This window comes from Acanthaster planci, linkage group LG02 (genome assembly GCF_054643075.1).
Source record: "Acanthaster planci isolate LZ-2023a linkage group LG02, COTS_SCS, whole genome shotgun sequence".
In the NCBI taxonomy this organism is placed as follows: domain Eukaryota; kingdom Metazoa; phylum Echinodermata; class Asteroidea; order Valvatida; family Acanthasteridae; genus Acanthaster; species Acanthaster planci.
The window spans coordinates 4194535-4212546 of record NC_141778.1 but is presented as its reverse complement, the minus strand read 5'-3'; the positions used below and the strand labels follow the sequence as shown (position 1 = coordinate 4212546).

Here is an 18012-nt window from a genome sequence, read left to right as displayed (position 1 = left end):
GAAAATGCAACAGTAAAAAACATTCTCCAGCATGAACCCCCTCCCTGAAAAGCTCCTGGATCCGCCAAAGAGTACACCCATCCCTTTTCTGAAGGATAATTAAAAGCAGTTCAGTGTCAGATAATTTTGGCAAGTTTTGCCCTTTAGATTAACATCTTCAATTATACCTCTGTCCCTCAAACTGCCCGTTTATAATACTAAATTGAATCATCAGGTTATGACACCCCCCATATTAATTGGGAGAAATGAAGCTGTAAAGTTGGAAAAGGCTACGCCTGTTTGGAAAATTCTGTTTTCACACCATGTTTTCACACCCTTAGGGCTATACCATGCAGAAAGTGCTCAGGGGTGCAAGTGGAGTGGATTCAACCATGGTCCAAGAAAGTACGTAGAGTACATGTACATGTATTTTTATAAAGTCATCGTTCTAACTGACCCATCAGTTTTGCCTTCGATTCCCACATAATTTATTCGAGCCATTGGTGAAGGTCGTGAATTGGCAAGCCCTTAATCACAGCCTCAGGAAACATTCAGTTGGGAACACTTTGAGCATTGTATTTGTGACAGTCCTTGCAAATTTTATTTCATTAAAAAAACCCTGATGTAAAAGTTAAAAATCATATTCACAACCTTAAGAGTGGAATGAGTACTTGAAGATTTAAAATGCAGGCATGTTCAGCTCATTCCGCGTTTCAATATGTAATGGTTAGGACATCTAAAAAAAATATCTACGGTAAAATGAGGTTTTAAAAAGGCCACTTTCTGAAACTATCTGCATGTAAAAACTTTGATCAAGAATGCATTTAACGAGGTTCAGGCTTTGGTATGAATTAAGTACGAAAATAAATAATTACACAGATAAAATGTTGTTATGCCAACACCTTTACTCTGGAAGTATGCAATTATCTCCATGATATAAAAGTCTTTTAAACAATAAACATTTAAATACGCACAGATCCTAAATGAACATTTAATATTTTGTCATGAGCACCAAAAAGAGATCAGATTAAGAGTCATTTTCATTAATTTTGATACTGCTGAAGTAATCACATGTAAGAAATGGATCTGTATCAAGTCCCTGTGAAAGAATTCACACAGGGTGCGCATGTGCATGTATGTGCATTTTTCTATATGCATAAGGCATACACAAAGTTGTAATCTTTGTATTATTTGACATGGGATATTCTTTCACTGGATGGATATGCACAGGGGTATGGTGGACAAAGCCTGCTGGTTTCATTAAACGAACTGAACTGACACTTCCTCTGAGCTTTGCTTACAAAATCTTGAGGAAATAACAAGCATCCTTCAATGTTAAACTTAAACTGCTGCTGTAGTTGTGAACCCTTCAAACAAAACTGCATGACACATGAATGTTGAATTACTCTTATATTTCAGACGTAATAGCGTCAGATCCACACGAACCAGTTTCATCATGAACATGTTTAATAAAACTGCTCAGTGCAATGTAGCTCTTCAGATGTACGACACCTGTAGAGAAATCCAAAATGGAGCAAATTAATTAAATTTGAACAAATGATCCATGGAGTTACAACGCATCTATGCTCCCTTCAAGACTGATGATGCATGACAGGATATCATTAATGTAATAACAGACGATAGCAACGCTTTATCTAAATGTGCATTGTCCTGTAGCATCCAGGCCCCAGAGGAAATTGCACATGTAAACCAAGTCCGCATTTATCGGTTGAAGTCTACTCAGACCAGAGCACATGGAATCCAAGTTGAGATTGTAAGCCTTGATTCAGGATTGTTTTCAGACTTAACTGGTGTGATGGAATTTGATTAGACTGGGTATCATGTCCATGAATATCTTCAATTCGTGCCATTTCAAAGTATGCGCAGGGCCCCCCCCCCAAAAAAAAACCCCAACCCATATTTGATGCGAAATTGACATTCAGTTTCCACCATCAAATCAAAACAGTGCCTTGAGTGAAAAGCCAACTCTGTAGAGATGCTGTCTATGTGGACGTATCTGTACAACTTTGGGGAACATACCATTCACGTGTACCCCCCTCAGATGTGTACCCCCATAATCCAGCAAATGCACAGATAACAAAAACATTCAACGAGATAAAAGTCGATGGCAATCAAACGAAGAAAAGTTCAACCAAACAGGTGTGTTATGAGGAGACGCTTGAATAGCTCAGGGCTAGGAGCCAATCGTATGGTTGATGGGAGGTCATTCCACAATTTAGGGGCAAAGAAAAAAGATTAAGAATGACTTTTTCACAACCGTCCTTTGACCCCTAGGGTGATCTGTTAATGCCACTGATGCATATTAGAGGCAGAGTAACAATCCAATACATAAACCATGTAAATTTGTAAATTTTGTATACATGTACACATCGAGTATGCATTTTTGTTGCGATATTTCAACTTATTATTTTTCCCACAAAACTTTTTGTTGAGTCACTTAAAATTTTAGACCAAAAAAAGGTGTAAAGGCGATTTCAAAAAGTTGACATCCTCCTACTCAGCGACAGTGCCTATACATGTATACTGTGACAACTCCGCAAGAAGTTCATTTAGAATAATGATCACTGCCATAAAAACGATTCTATGCTTCCCAATGTACATAACACGTGCACCATCATCAGCTCTACAGGTGTTCGGTACCTTGTGGTTTCAGGGGAAAAGGTGAAAACTTACCACAAACAAAAAATATGCACTTTGTGGATTTTGTTCCAGCATGCAGAGTGCATCTTAACGCTGCACAGAACACCTCCCTGCTAAAAAACCAAATCAACACAGATTTGTTACCTGTGTAATCTTCAACTTCAAACAATCCTGTGTCCTACTGGTATTGGTCAATGGCATGGGTGTTGCCAAGGAGGCATAGCTCTTTTTGGGGAGGTGGGGGGAGCAAACTTCATGCACTCCTCAGCAACAGGCTGACCAACCCTTAGCAGTGAAAGGGGTTCAATTCTCAGCTTTTTTTCCATGAAACTAGTTATTTTCATTTCTTTCTTTACTTCTTCCACTCTCTTTCCATGGACATTTTCAGTGGCTGAATTGACACTCCGGAATCGAATCATTAATTTAATGTCAAATTTCACTCATTCAGTCGACAGCACTTTCAAATTTCTGCAAAAATGAACTGCACTATGAAAGCAGTGTTTCATTACAGAGGCTGAACCAACGAAGAAGAGTCTGCCATTCATGTGCAGATTGGATTTACTTGACTCATTAGCAGTCTTCTAGCTAGCAAGTACAAAGCCTGACATCTGTTTCAGAAGTTTTTAAGAAGTTCTGGTAACACTGTGCTCATCGAGACTGTTTTCCTCTCCAACGAGCAAAAAAAAACGCACCACATTGGAAAGTCCTCAAACATCATATATCAAAGATGATCAGTATTTAACAAGAAGTGCTTAATCCTCGACTTGTGTGACGTGGAGATTACATCTGATCGAAGGAGGGCATGCAGAATGGCCTTCATGTTTACAGTACGGGACATTCTTCATCAGAATGTGCACAGCATCTCTACTTGGCCAATGGGAACAAGCAGGCAATAATGTCTGACCATCTTTCACAAATTCAGTCTGTAAGGATGGCCTTGTGGGGAATTTTTTGATGATGTAAATGATCGATACAAAATTCTATAATTCTGAGAAAAGCAGTGATTTTAAGACAGAAACTCAAGGGTTAGAGCGGCAGAAACACAAAACACATACATACTTTCAACCACTTGCAACGTTTTCTTGTAAAGTACACTCCGGCTAAGTCGGCACTCTCGGAACTCAAGAAATTATGACGACTTACACGAATGCCGGCTTGTGTTGTAGGTCATCATTTTGCCGACTTACACGTACACATGTATTGCCTATGTACATTATGATTCCTTGCACTAATTCAATGGCTTTGATTTACCCTGGTTTATTTCTACTCCCATGGTTGATCCCAGCAAATTCCTTCTCGATTAATATCCCGCAAATTCAATAATTGATCATGTGCCCCAAAGTTGCATATCACATCGCGACTCGATAGTGCAGTACAAACATAGTACGTGTACGTGATACAGTTGCGGTACAGAAAACATACACTCATCCACACACACGCGCATTGGTTAAGTTCGTTCAATATAGTCTGGATACCAGACCCGATGATTCTGACTACTCGACGAATCATTATCAACGGTCGTCAGGGAATCTTTGCGCAGGGCACCAGACTACGTTCAATGAGGCGACTCCCAAAATGGACAGAGCACATGCGTGTAGCACTAGAGGGGTTACTGGTATTGATGTACTCATGCTGGCCACACGCGCACCGGTTTTGTCACTTGACACTTTGGCAACCGCAGCGAAGGAAACCGATACCGAAGCACAATTTTTTTTTAATGCCGACTTACACAAAGGAATTTGTGTGGTTTTGTGCAAAAGGGACTGAGAAAAACTTCCCGACATATATGAAATGACGACGTATAAATGCTGACATAGAAATGAAATTTTGAATGGAAATGCATTACAGACGATCGGGACTTTTGTGAAACGGCCGACTTAGACAATATGAGGGATTATGCGATGTCGACTTAGTCGGAGTTTATTGTATTTCTTTGTCCATTCAGAACAGAACAACTGGTCAACATCACGGAAATATAATTTTTCCAAGGTGTTGAAGACTGCTTGCAGTTTTCACAAACTTGGTTGCAGATATTTGGAGATGGCAAACACTCTTGCACACAGCATTTGCATTAGAAACAAGTTGAAATAATCAGAACAAAATCTAAATAAGAATATACAGTCGAACCTCAATAAGAGCACTGTTACTACATGTACAAGGCAGTGATGGAAATAAGAAAATAAAATTGATTAGCAAAGTTGCTAATCATATTGTCATTTGATTAGCATTATGATGAAATTGACAGGCAAAAAATAAATGGACCTAATTCAGTACCATTATACCATGGTATACAATTTAAATATTGACTGATGTGTACACCAAGGCTAAACACTGAAACAACACACAGGTATGGTATAGCATGGTTGTTGGTTATGGCTCTGGCCAAACATGTGGAGAAACACATTTTTACACAATCAAGGAGAGAATAAACCAAAAAAAAAAATGCTATTAGTGAGTCCCTTCTCGTGATTTTTGGGGGGCCATTTTAGCTCCAGAGATTTCTACATTTGACCTAGAACAGTTGGTGACTTGCACACAAGTCAAATATTTAATAAGGAAAGGGAAATAGGATACAAGTACATCACTACAAATTGCACTGATCAGAAGTTACTGTCAGAGTCCATGCTTTAATGAGATCTAACAAATGTTCGGCAGAATTTCGAACGGCTTTGATTTTGGCCACTTAACCATATTAACTCACAGAAAAGGACGATGTCTTCCAACTGATTCTTTTGTTTCAGCCATGGCATATCTCTCTGCCATTTTTCAACGGTATATTTGGACGCTGCTTTCAGCATTTTTGTTACGCACTGATTACCACAAAATGACAGAAGTTAACATGTGCTTACATGAACGTACGTGTGAAGCTGGTATCTTGCTTGGGGTGTATGTAACAATGTGCAGTTCATGGCGCCACTTATCACGCATTGAATGTATATGTGTGCACTTGTACCGTACTGTACTGAACTACACATGCTATATAATCCCACCAAATCACAGAAACCTAGTTTGCTCCACGATCCATGGGCCTCGTGCTGTGCAAAACTAGGATATGCAACTAGGGGCAAGTTTGTTTTGTCAAACATTTCGTTTTTTCTGTGGAGCCGCTAGCGCTCCGGCTCCGAGCAGACAGGTGGACGCCGGGACGACATCCATGCCGCAATCTTGCCCAGTGCACGGTGGTTATGGCCGGCGGGGACAGGTTGTATGGCCGTTGTTATGCATGATTTTAACAGAAATTTCCATTTGCAAAATTCAGTTTCATGTTTGTCTCACTTTTTGTGCAAAATGTATCGCATTTAGCGATGCAAATCCAGCAATTTCCATCACTGCAAGGTTCCCGTTATAACAAAGAAAAGTTTAGGGCCCAAGTCTTTGGTTTTCATCGTTTTCCACTCCTGAAAATACAAGGTTCCTATTACGACAGGGTAATTTGTAAAAGTCCCAAGGACCTCTTATTGACGAGGTTCAACTGCTCTCTCTTCTTGGCCCTACAAGAGATGCTTACTTAGAGTGGATTTGGTTTGTAATTGACGAGGGGAATGCACTGTTTCTGCACGTACACAAATATTGTGCAGATGGCTGATGAAAGTTTAAACGTGTATTTTTCATGAGGCTATTTCCCACTGCAATGTTTCTGCACAATCACCCACAGCCGAGCAACACTGCACTTCCTTACAAACTTACCAAGTCTGTTGGGCCAGGGGCCTACATGTGAGCTACCAGATTTCTGTCCCGCAGAAACAGCAGAAAACCTACAAAAAAATGGAAAGTTATGAGAAAATAGTGTCAAGCATTACACCGCACCGACACAAATAAGCTCCCCCCCCCACCTTTGCTGTTTGGACGTTTAGCAAATAGGTCAACTGCAATGATACGCAGTAAGTTTTTAAAGAGAGTAACAAGTTCTTAAAATGGACGAAGTAATCACATTACAATTACATCTCAAGTTTAATAAAAGACCAATTTTTGGAGTCTTTGCAAGCAGAGAGCGACAAACTTATTTTTTCAGTGGGAGCTAAGTAATAAGCACAAGTGTACACACGGAGATAACTTAGATCTTACCTAGCAGTTGGGAATTCCACCTTACGCTTGATTTCATTAATCAGAGAATGATTTCAGGTTGATTTCGAGTTGTTGATATCAAGTCAGCAGTTATCAATCATTGATACAGGATTCAGTTCTTCATAGAGGAAAAGGTATATAGGTACAGCACGTGGCTTTTGATTCGAGGTGACTTATAACTGGATGTAAAAGCGAAGACTTTGTTAGTTAATCTATGCAATGTACTGGCTGAGTCTTACACTATAACTTCAAAACACTTCAATGATACAAGCATGCATTTGTATGAACTCTCATCCTAAACATTAATGTCTGAAGTAGAAGGCCGGTTGAAGAACAATGACAAAAAAGGACAGAATGCATTTAAGGTATTAGAGTTTAGCTCTTCACAGTGGTACAGAAACAGTGTATATGAAAAAGGCATGTATACATGTACTATTGAAAGATTCATGCACACCGCAGGGCGGAACTTATTTATGATTTTTGGACGTAAGACACAAGGTACAACTTTGCATTTTGGAGAGGGGAAAAATCAGAAAATTGGAAATTCTGCTTTTGGTTTTACAAAAGAAAATGCACACACCTATCAAGAAGAATGTGAAACGTAAAAAAAAAAAAAACAGAAATAAGAAAGCCTTTTCAACTTATTTTTGTCGAAATAATACTTGTTCAATACTGCAATTCAGTTGTGGGACTTTGAGGATGGTGTGAATAAAACCTTTTAATTCAGGAAATTCATTAAAAACCCACAAGATATACACAGGAATGTGGGATCAACTTGTCTGCATTTTGAACAAAAGAAAAACGAACACCTGTCAACAAAAAAGAATCAAACTGCAGTTCAAGATACTTAATGCCTTAAGGAAATTTAACTTGAAATGAAGAAAAATGCTGAGATAGTCGAGCTGAGAATTAGGCTGGTCTAAAACTTCCATTTATTTGACATCACGAAAAACTCACTAACATTTGAATACTTCTAAGAATTAAAAAAGGGCATTAATAGTGGATCTTACTTATCTGCCATCATACCATGCTTAACCGTTAGTCTTAAATATATTGGTTTCCCAAAATGTCTGCATGTCTGAGGTTAGCGCAAGCACACCGAGAAAAGCAACTTCCATTAGTTTACATACATGTACGATGATAGGCATTGTTTGTCACACTATGGGGAAAGTAAAAAACTGCACTATTGTACAAGCACTTCAACTCAAAGGCAAATGTTCTGAGCCTTAACTTTTTTTTTTAAAGAAAAAAGAGTAAAATAAAAAAAAGTATGCGACGCACTTACAAGTCACAATGCACAACTTACGAAACATCAATTGGTATTCAACAACTATTATGTACATGATTTTTAAGAAAGTAAAGGCTGTAGCGGGAGGGCCTTCAGACTGGTTATTGGAACCAAACTGAACTAATACTTGATTATGATAACTGGAATGTTGCTACTGAGTGGTTCTAAGTAGTCCAAAGAAACAAGAACATTCATGATGCTATGAAGCGAAAGGAACTACCTTGATTGACAGAGACATATTTGGTTAAAAGGGGTGGTCCCCAAAAATGACAATATGGAGTGCATATGGACAGGACGACGAGATGGAAATATTTCACATTAGGTTTTTTCAGTGATATATGTTTTTCTGACACATTTCGGACATCGTCAAGATCGTATGGCATCGTCAAGACTTTCTTTACGTGAACAATGATTGCGAACCCAAAAAAAATCACTGATGAAAAAAACTCTCATTCAAATTATCTCAAATTTTTTAGTTGCTTACAGAACTGCTTAAAAATTAAACTGACTGAAATCCATTTCTTATTTACAACTTAGGGAAAAATGCAGTGAATTTGCTTTCAAGCATGTCTACAAGAAGGCTCTTGTGGGCAGTAAATCTAATCCCGGTTGAGATTCACGTCTTTGCTCAGATTAGGCTCAGAGGGGTGAACCAGATAAAGGGGGGGCAATCGCCAACGGTAAACCGACTTAAAATACTTTGAAAATGGTGCCTTATGTAGTTTGCAAATTCACTGAGTTTTTCTACTTAACTTAGTCTTGGAAAATCAAGTATTTTCCAGCAGGGTCTCCAGAAGTCTACATATTACACAGCCTTAGACTGTACTTCCCAAGATGGAAAAAAAAAACCCTTTCCTTGGACCTTAAAATGTAGTCTGCGAGTTCTTCAGAGTGGATCCTTATCTAGCTAGCTTTCGTTTCAGTTCAGAGTGGTAAGTTTCTCCAGTCTATTCCAGTGGGGTTTCTTGAGAGAGAGTGGGGTATGCTTTGTGATGACTAGGTTGGTGTCCCACTGCTTTATTGATTGGGTAACGCTAACATTACCGTCCCATATAGTCATCTCTAGGAAAGGAAAAATATACATAAATGGTGAGAATGTGGATCTTATTCACTGAAATTCGATACACCAAAAAAAAAAAATTCCTGGCAATAATGAACAGTGACTTATAGACGACTTCAACAGATTGATTTTCTGAGGAAAAAAGTCTTGGCAATAATGAAGGAAAAGTGCGGAGACACTTGAGTGACTATCGCAGATGTGACCCCTGAAAAATAGTCTTCGCTGCAAAGCTACATGCTCTAGATAGAAGATGTAATACACTTTCCGCTGAAGAAATCTTAGATCGGGGCGATTTAAAAAAAAAAAATGTCAAAGATATAAAAAGGGAGATATCTCATGACTAGTATTTTTAGTAATTGGACGCAGTGACTGAAAGACATTAGCCAAGACCTTTTTTCTTTACTGGACCGTCTGCAATCCTCAACTGCCGAATGAAATAAAAAACTAGAGAGACCTTTTTACCACTAAATCAGTGTTTATCCATCACATAAGACTGATGCAAAGGCTGCAAATGGGCATTTCTTCCCCAAACGGACAGAAAAAAAATTGACGGCTTGAGGGGCACAGTTCACAGAGCTGCCAAATTAACGGCACTACATCAGATCTAATACAGCGATCATAAGCTTCACAAGATTTGGAACACAAGTTTATTAAAGTTCCTTCAGATTACAAACACGAACATGTGCTTCAGATTCAAATCTTTGGCAACGAATGTCTTGCCAAGTAACAGCTACACTCGAAGTCTATTTTATCTCGGCATCAAGCCTTGGCCTGGTTGCTTCCTTCTTCAAACACTTGGCAGTTCTGTGAGACCTGTCCCCACGCTTGATTCTGTAGATCCTACTTACCTCAGCAGAGGTTGAGTCATTCGATGTGATCTAATACGGACGGCCCCCTCTGCCGCCCCCACTGTATCCACCATAGCTGCTACCCCCACTGCTTCCGTAACCCCCGCCGCTGCCGTAACTGCCACTGCTGCCACCATAACCTGTCCAAAAATAACCCCAAAAATGTTCAAGTCACCAAGGTCCGCTGTAATCAAACCTCTTGGGCCAATGTATGTGGAACTGCCAAGCGCACGGTTGTCCTGAGCTTAGTTAAGAATGGGTAACTGGCTAATATGTTGTGATGTTTTGCTATCCTTTGGCCCTTTTATGCAAGTATCCATCGTGGGAAAAATCAGTCAAGTGAACTGTTTTTAAGAGTTGGAAGTCCCTGCCTACATCAAGCAAGATTGAGTGGCTCATGGCTGTTATTTGATACAGGTGAGCTCAGTTGATGGTTGACAAGATAGCTTCGTCTGTCACGTGTAGTTGATTTAATCTGACAGGTCACAGAACTACCAAGACATGACAAGCCTCAGTATGAAGTGTAGCAGGGGAAAATGAGTGGAACTTTTGCATGTGACTGTTATGACCAAAGGAGGTTTTCATGGTTCTTCACCTCTTGGCTCTTGAAAAAGATGGCTCTTTGAAAAGGTTATGTTTGCCGAGTAATGCTCTCTGCTTGCTAACTCCACATAACGTCAATGCTGCACTCTCACACAAATATAACATACACAGAGTGCATCTCCAAGTTACTACAATCTACTGGTCAGCAGGGCAGTGGAGTAGTTCTCAAAGAGAAAAATTCCTCAAGGGTTTGTACCGCAACAAAACTCACATCTTCAGCTTGAAAAACCATTCATGAGGGATAAATGCCATCTACTGGTACTAACCTCCCTTCATGGGGCCGTAATTGGAGCTTGCACCTGCGTAGTTGGAGCCAGCATCATATCCACCACTGCCACTACCCCAGCCTAAACATCAAATGCAAGTTAAGTATGAATGTAACATATTAAATGTCAAAAGAAAACCATATGGAAGGGGGAAAACAAGCAAAAAAACAAAACCCAAAAACAAACTTCTTTTGAATCCCTATCGAAAAGTTATTGGAAATTTTACGGAAAACAGTTTTAATGACTCAAGTGAGTCAATGAAGTATTAAGATCGGTTATTAACCCTAACCCCCTAGGGTGTATGTAAAATCGTATTAAAACTGAAAGATTTGGGAGTGTCAGGGTTAAGGTATTGTCAATTAATTTGCTTGTGACCAGACGAACCCGCTAAACATTTCACACACTAGCTCTTATTACTAGGTCAGAGCTGCACATAGAGAGTAGCACCAAGTTCAGACTTTGGAACTAAAATGGCTGTTCATCATGTGTGCTGGTTGTCCATGGGCACTGATGCAAAGCCACCTGTTGGGTTCCAACAATTAAGAGACTCGTGTCGCAATTCTATATACACATAGCTCTGCACTAGGTGAAGGGTCAGAAGGGGGTTCACTCACAGAGCCACTGATAATCCATGGGGAGACCATCATGCACATCGCAAGTTCTTACCGTCATAACCATTGCCGCCCCAGTTACTGCCTCCGCTGGCCCCGTAGCTTCCACCGCCGCCTCCACGGCTGCTGTAGCTACCACGACCCCGCCCTCGGCCACCACCGCTGTATCGGTCGCCTCCATAGGAGCTATAGCCCTCAGACATGTCCCCACTGTATGACCCATAGCTGTCACCACCCCCGTAGCCACCACCCCCGCCATAACTCCCACCACCGTAGCTTCCGCTGTTGTAACTACCTGCAGAGAAAAAATGTCGACTGTTAACGGCCAGTTCATACATCAGGCAAATGCAAAAGTGATGGGAATTTGGAGGTCACAAAACAACTCCAAAGAATGTTGCTCAACAAATATTGGATCTGACGTCCCATTCCCCATTTGTGTTCACGCCAAGCATGAACTGACCTTGAGTTCAACTGCAATTCGTAACTCATTAAAGGCTCATGTTGATGAATTTCCACCCAGATTAGATGAGGCTAGGAAGAGATTTCTCTTCCTTGTTGGTACTCATGGTATTCTTCAATGTGTACTGAGGCTTCAGAAAGTGGCTTCATGGAAGACTGGTGTTCTCTCACTCAAAGAGTGTTTCATGCGAGGGCTGTACTCATTATTTTGAAAAGTCACATATTCAACTGAGTTTTGAATATTTATTTCTGAAATCCAATGGAGGTAAATGTCAATGATAGAAGAGGGAAAGTTTAAATACACTGTTGACAAAATTCCCTCTCAAAGCACAATTCAAGGCGTTACGAATAACCTGCATGCAGCCGACTACAAATGCCCAACAATAAAGCCAAAATGACATTTCCTTCACATTCTTCTGCTTTCTGTAACTCACTGAAAAAAATAAATTCTGATTTAACTTTGGGGGATTATGTATAATTTGAATATTCAATCTAATGGAAGGAGGACTACTCAAATATCCAATCATTTGAATTGACTCGAGCTTTTTTTATGATAGGCATGAGGAACACAGCTGCTCCATTCTCTCTTCATCACTTGCTGCTTGCCGAGATATTTTGATTGGGTATGGTCACTATCAGAGTGGAAACCACGGCAGGTTTCACTGCTCAAGACTGTGCAAGTTTCATTAAACCTTACCCCCGCACAAGCAAGTTTTGCGGGCTACGATCTTGCTTTTACTCACCCCGCCCTCTGCCTCTGCCACCGCCGCCGCCTCCTCTGCCTCCGCCCATGGCCTCGTCACCCTTGGGTATGGCCTTCTTGGCGACCACTTTGATGCCTCTGATTTCGTGATTCTCAATGACTTGGAGGGGAAAAAACAAACACAAAAAGGTGTGAAGCGTCAAATCCCTGTTTCAGTCAAATGTCCCAACGCCAGGCTCTGGTGTTGTATTTCCATGAAAAACTGAGTTATCTTCAAATAGATATTTGTATTTCGACATCCACATAAAATTCAATGCATGAACTTCAAGTATGGAAACTGTAAATGTAAAATGCTTTTATCTTGGGCATACTTGAATTTGAGGCACTCTAAGCAGCTGCAGAAACTTAAATAGGAGCAATAACTCATTTTTAAAAAGGAGCAATTTTTATATCTTCCAATGAGTTGGGCCTCCACTGAAGCTGTGCAACTCTGCAGTTCAGAAAGTGCACACTTGTATCACGTTCCTCCAAATAACCACCCAAATTCAGTCAAAAACCGAGTGTACATGGGCGATAGTTTAACCCTAAAGATGGGACTGAGAGACAAACGTGTGGACCAAAGATGTGGCATTGAGACAAGTTGTTTCCTTACTTGCAGCTTTGTCGACCATGTGACGGTTGCTCAATTCGACAAAGCAGTAGCCCTTTTGCCTGTTGGTCTCTTTATCTTTCACAATGTGGACTTTGTCAACGGTGCACTTGTCGCCGAAGTAACTCTTAAACTCGTCTTCAGTGATGTTGGCATCCTTGAAGCCGGCCACAAATAACTTCTTGATCGGGTCAGGCAAGATATCTCGCTATATACAGAGCATTAAGTTGACACAAAGTGAATCAATTCACTGATTTTCTTTTCATCTTCTTTTTAAACTGCTAAAATCTACTGTATGGTTTGAAAAACTCCCAAGAAGTATTTCTGCGAGTTTCACATCCCACTTTATTTCAGGTCGGGTACTGAAATCACCTGATTTAAATAATAAACATTTTGCGGGAATTCAGTATCCCAAGCGATGCCAAAGCATAACACTGAATGATTCTGAACCTTGTAATCTACTGTAAATCAAAATATGTAATAACTAAATATTCTCTTGATCTCCCCAGATGAAACCAAAATGTTGCCCTTGTTCAGGTACTGTCACATTTGAATAGGACCCATGAGAAAAACCAAAGGTGAGTAGTTTAGGAGCTAGTTCAACTTACCCCTCTGGGTATGGCACGTTTGACCTCCACTTTCTTGTTATTGATGATGTGAGGCTCGCTGTCATCTTTGTCCAACAAGACCCTGTCTGTCTCATCCACCGTGGACATGGTCACAAAGCCAAAGCCTTTGGAGGATCCCGAGTCGTCCTTTATGACGACACAGTCAGTGACCTCGCCATAGGCGCTGAAGTAGTCTCTCAACTGTGCCTCCTTGGTCTTCTCCCTGTCTAGACCCCCCAGGAACAGTTTGCGCAGGGCTTCCTCCTCGTTCTGAAGAAGAAAGGAGAGACAAACATCCAACTGAATTCACATGGCTTTTCATAGGAGCGACTCTGAATAAGTGTTGCCCCAATGTGAAGTTCCAGGAAGGTCTATTTCTGGGTCACTGGTTAACATGCAACACTTTTGCACTCTGAGGCTGGCGGATACCCAGCAAGTGAGACAGACGAGAGTTCATGAAGAGTTTGACGTAAATTTGAAATGACAGCTCCATCCTATGCAGTGACAAGATGGATGGTCTGTATATCCAACATGACACCATCATCCTGTTTCCCGACCTTCGACCTTCGCAAAGATGGGGGAACAATGCTGCAGCTTAATTTCTTGTGGTGACCTGTTGAAATAATGTGTGCACCCCGGGTGCCCCCCCCCAGACATTTAGCCTTAATTACGTCCCTTCTTGCCAGTTGGACTTTCTCCCAACTTGACACCAACTCAGTCTGGTAGAAATGTGAGTAATGTTGTGTGTATCCATGCTATCAATGATTAAAAATAGTACAATAAGTGGCTCTGCCTGGTAATTATGTGTTTGACTACATTGTAGTTATGATTCAGTATTAAATCTTGATGCTGAATTCTTTTAAACGGATTAGTTTTTTAATTTGCAGTTCTGAAAAGAGTAGTTTTAATGTTTTGCAGTCATTCAATTCCAGAGTTCAGACTAAAACTGACAGTGTCCCGTTGCGGCGCACAAGTTTGTCCACGTATGCGTCAGTCAGCTTATGAGTTGGTCTGTGTACGAGTTGGCCAATACACATACAAGTTGGTCAGTGTACGATTTGGCACACATACGAGTTGACCTGTTCCCGGTCTAAGTGAGTCTTGGAGTGACTCTTAGCATGTCTGAAGGATGACAGTTGATGGAACACAAACTTGTTGAATGTTGCCATTCTCACTGTTGGCATGACGTCACTACGAACGTTTAGGCTTAACACTGCAGCAAAGGGGCAAAGTTACCATTCATGCCATTCAACAATCCCTGATAACGTACGTTAGTTCCCAGACAGGCCCTATCCGACTGCAAAAATTGTTGGCAAACAGTACCAAATCCTAGGTTTCTAGAAGCAAACCTAGGATCATGTTCATCATGTTCATAATTAGGGCCTTATGTGAATTAAAAGTTGAATGGCCATACTGAAGGACACAGCGCCTGCCTCATGCTAAACATGTCTTATCATATGCCATGTGAGCCAGGTCCCGCACTAACACAATGTCATGTGCATCATAGTCATACAAATTCAGGGTGCGAGTGGCCCCTTAAAGGTAGTGAACACCATTGGTTTTTTGTTGTAATTACACAGGATTGGCTGATTAAGGTGTATAATATTCACTGCAACTTACATCTTCCGACTTGTTTCATGTTTGAATCAACGGCTTTGTGAAAAATCCAGAAAAACAGTGCGGCATTTGCGATGCTTAAATCGAAGATCTTGTAATTTCTCTTGCGTAAAATATATGGTTTACAGGGTGTTTATAGTAAGCAAACAACATCTGTGGGATCAGGGTGGGAAACAGGCATGACTTATTTCCTTAAAAAAAAGTTTTCACTGGTTAGGAGTAATCAGTGAATTCACCTTGGAGTAATGCGCCTCCTCGACAATGTAGCATTGCGGATTCATGAAAAAACTTCATCCGGGAGCACAGTCGACTTGTGTCCGTGACACCAAAATGAGTCGGCCTATATGATAACGCACATGCATGCGCGATCGAATGTTGGTCAAGCTATTTCCAAGTCATGTCATCCCCGGGTCAAGTCATCTGCGGGTCAAGTCGTCCCCGAGTCAAGTCGTCCCCCGTATAAATAATTAAATTATTATGTAACTTTTTTTTTTTTACTTTTAAAATTTTTACTAGGGTAAAATTTTGTTTGGGGGTGGATAATTTATTTAATTTCATTTTTACTCATCAAGTTTTTACTGGGGTAATAAATATTTTGTATTTTACTGGGATTTTTTATTTGTTTTACTTAAACTATTTCTTTTTCATTTAATAACCATTTATTAATAATCAATATAGTAGACAAGACTGAATTATCTCTTTGAAAGTGTGCTGGCTCTGGAAAGTGTGTTGACTCTAAAAAGAAAAAGAAAATTACACGCACAGATAACACTTGTGAAGAACTAGTGGGGGACGAATTGACCCGGGGACAACTTGACCCGTTTCCCGCGCGATCATGCTTACTGACCACACTTTCGCATCAGTTTACACGTCAATAAAAGTCTAAGAAGTTCATTCTTAGTTGATTCACACATGGAAATCATACTTTTTGTCGACGAAAATCCTTTTCACCATTCTGCTTGGAAACAGCCACCAAATTTGGATCATACCATTATGATCTAGGGGTGATTTTGAATTCGCAAAGTTTTCGCATGACAAAAAATCCTTTCCTGAAATAAAATTTAACTTCACACTAATCAGCTGACCCAATTTATTTCCCTACTCTAAAACTTGAACTCAGGTTCCTATAATTTCAGTTTGCTATGCTTTGGGTGAATTTTTGTTGGTATATTTTAGCTGCTTTTAGGTTTACCCATTCATTGATGGAGATTCCCACATCAAGCCTACAAACACTACACACTGTACAAGAAATTGCCGCCTGTTAATTTTTAAAGAATGTGATGTGCGAAGTGAAATGAACTCCTATATGATGGTTGGCTGACCACCGTAAAAAAAAGAGAACAACATGGCAGCATTCTGGGCGGAAATATTTGACAGACTGAGTGTGGCCGTTAATGTTATGTTCTTTCTTTCAAATAAGTTATTTCAGGATTATATAGTCATGACGGTAGCCCAATTTTAGGGGATTTTACCAATCATGCCTATGTGTATACCTACCATCATTCCTAGGCATGCTAGGCCTACATCTACACAAATATTGCTGAAATCAGCTAAACACCTTAATTCTCACACCTCTGCCATGGCTGCAATTTAGTGAAAACTGAAATTGATAATGGCGAGCATGGCGCGCGTCACATTTGTATGATAGCTAGTTTGAGTGCAAAAACATGACTCAATTTCTAGGCCTCAATTTATCGTACACTGTCACAAATTTCAGACAAAATTATCAACACATTCATAATCAACAAAATTTATATCATGACACTGTTATTTATTGCAAGAAAGGGCAAATTTTCATGATTTTCTTCCTACCGTCATGGCGAATTTGATGCGTCGACTTCAGGCGTGCGTGACGAGAGCTGAAATAAATGTTCACTGGTTCACCCACACGTCGCTCACTTCAGTAAAAGGACGTGAACCAGTTAACAAACTGCCCGCGTCCGCTTTGTGCTGTTACATGTGCGCGTATAAATACAAGCCTCTTTTTTTACGCTTCCGTAAATTTTTTTTTCATTCTGGCATTGTATCTATTTTGGGATGGAAAACATCAGTTATGCAAGGAGTTTCAATTTAAGATTTGTACCAATTTCGTTACCAATTATGGAAAAATTACGACAAAAATAATTTTTATAGAATTATTATTATTTTTTTAGAATTCAGGTACTACTTTCAGCGGCAGACTACATTTCAGGTAATCCGTTCACGAACACCCCTTGCTTTGTGGACGCTATGTGGACGCTATGCATCACAATGCACAGCGTCCACGAAGCTAGCCGCTGTGTCAAGAACCTACGAAAGCCCAATCATGCCACAGACAAAAAAAAATCAGTGGGAAACTAATTTGTAATAACAAATTACTAATTAGAATTACTCATTCGAATTACTCATTAGTAGAAATTATTTTGTCATTGATACATCATGTTTGCAACCTACACATTCTAAATGGTAAAAATACCTTTGCACTATAACAATGTTGGTACATATAACTACTGAATATTCAGATCATGCCAAATTAACCATCATGACCTTACAATTATGTACTTTCATGTCATACATGCCCTCGGACATGGTACTGCTGTGCTTAGCATGAGATAA

The 18012-nt window shown here is 40.1% G+C and overlaps 1 protein-coding gene across 4 annotated transcripts; it reads right to left on the bottom strand.

Moving 5' to 3' along the window:
• Positions 1-552: 552 nt before the first annotated feature.
• LOC110975295 (heterogeneous nuclear ribonucleoprotein A0-like) lies at positions 553-17370 on the bottom strand. Of its 4 annotated transcripts, none has more exons than XR_002597678.2 (10): positions 17230-17370; positions 13801-14070; positions 13196-13400; positions 12584-12703; positions 11437-11676; positions 10771-10851; positions 9902-10041; positions 6328-6395; positions 2674-2753; positions 553-1491 (listed from the first exon to the last, which is right to left on the bottom strand). XR_002597678.2 is itself a non-coding variant. In XM_022227663.2 (8 exons), exons 1-7 carry the CDS (start codon positions 17233-17235, stop codon positions 9932-9934), a joined length of 1032 nt encoding a protein of 343 aa, XP_022083355.2. In that variant the 5' UTR covers positions 17236-17370; the 3' UTR covers positions 7615-9055; positions 9902-9931. The 4 variants fall into 4 exon arrangements, 1 of the variants encoding a protein (XP_022083355.2); XR_002597679.2 differs by having other exon boundaries at positions 2674-2750; XR_015424441.1 differs by lacking the exon at positions 2674-2753.
• Between the last annotated feature and the right edge of the window lie 642 nt (positions 17371-18012).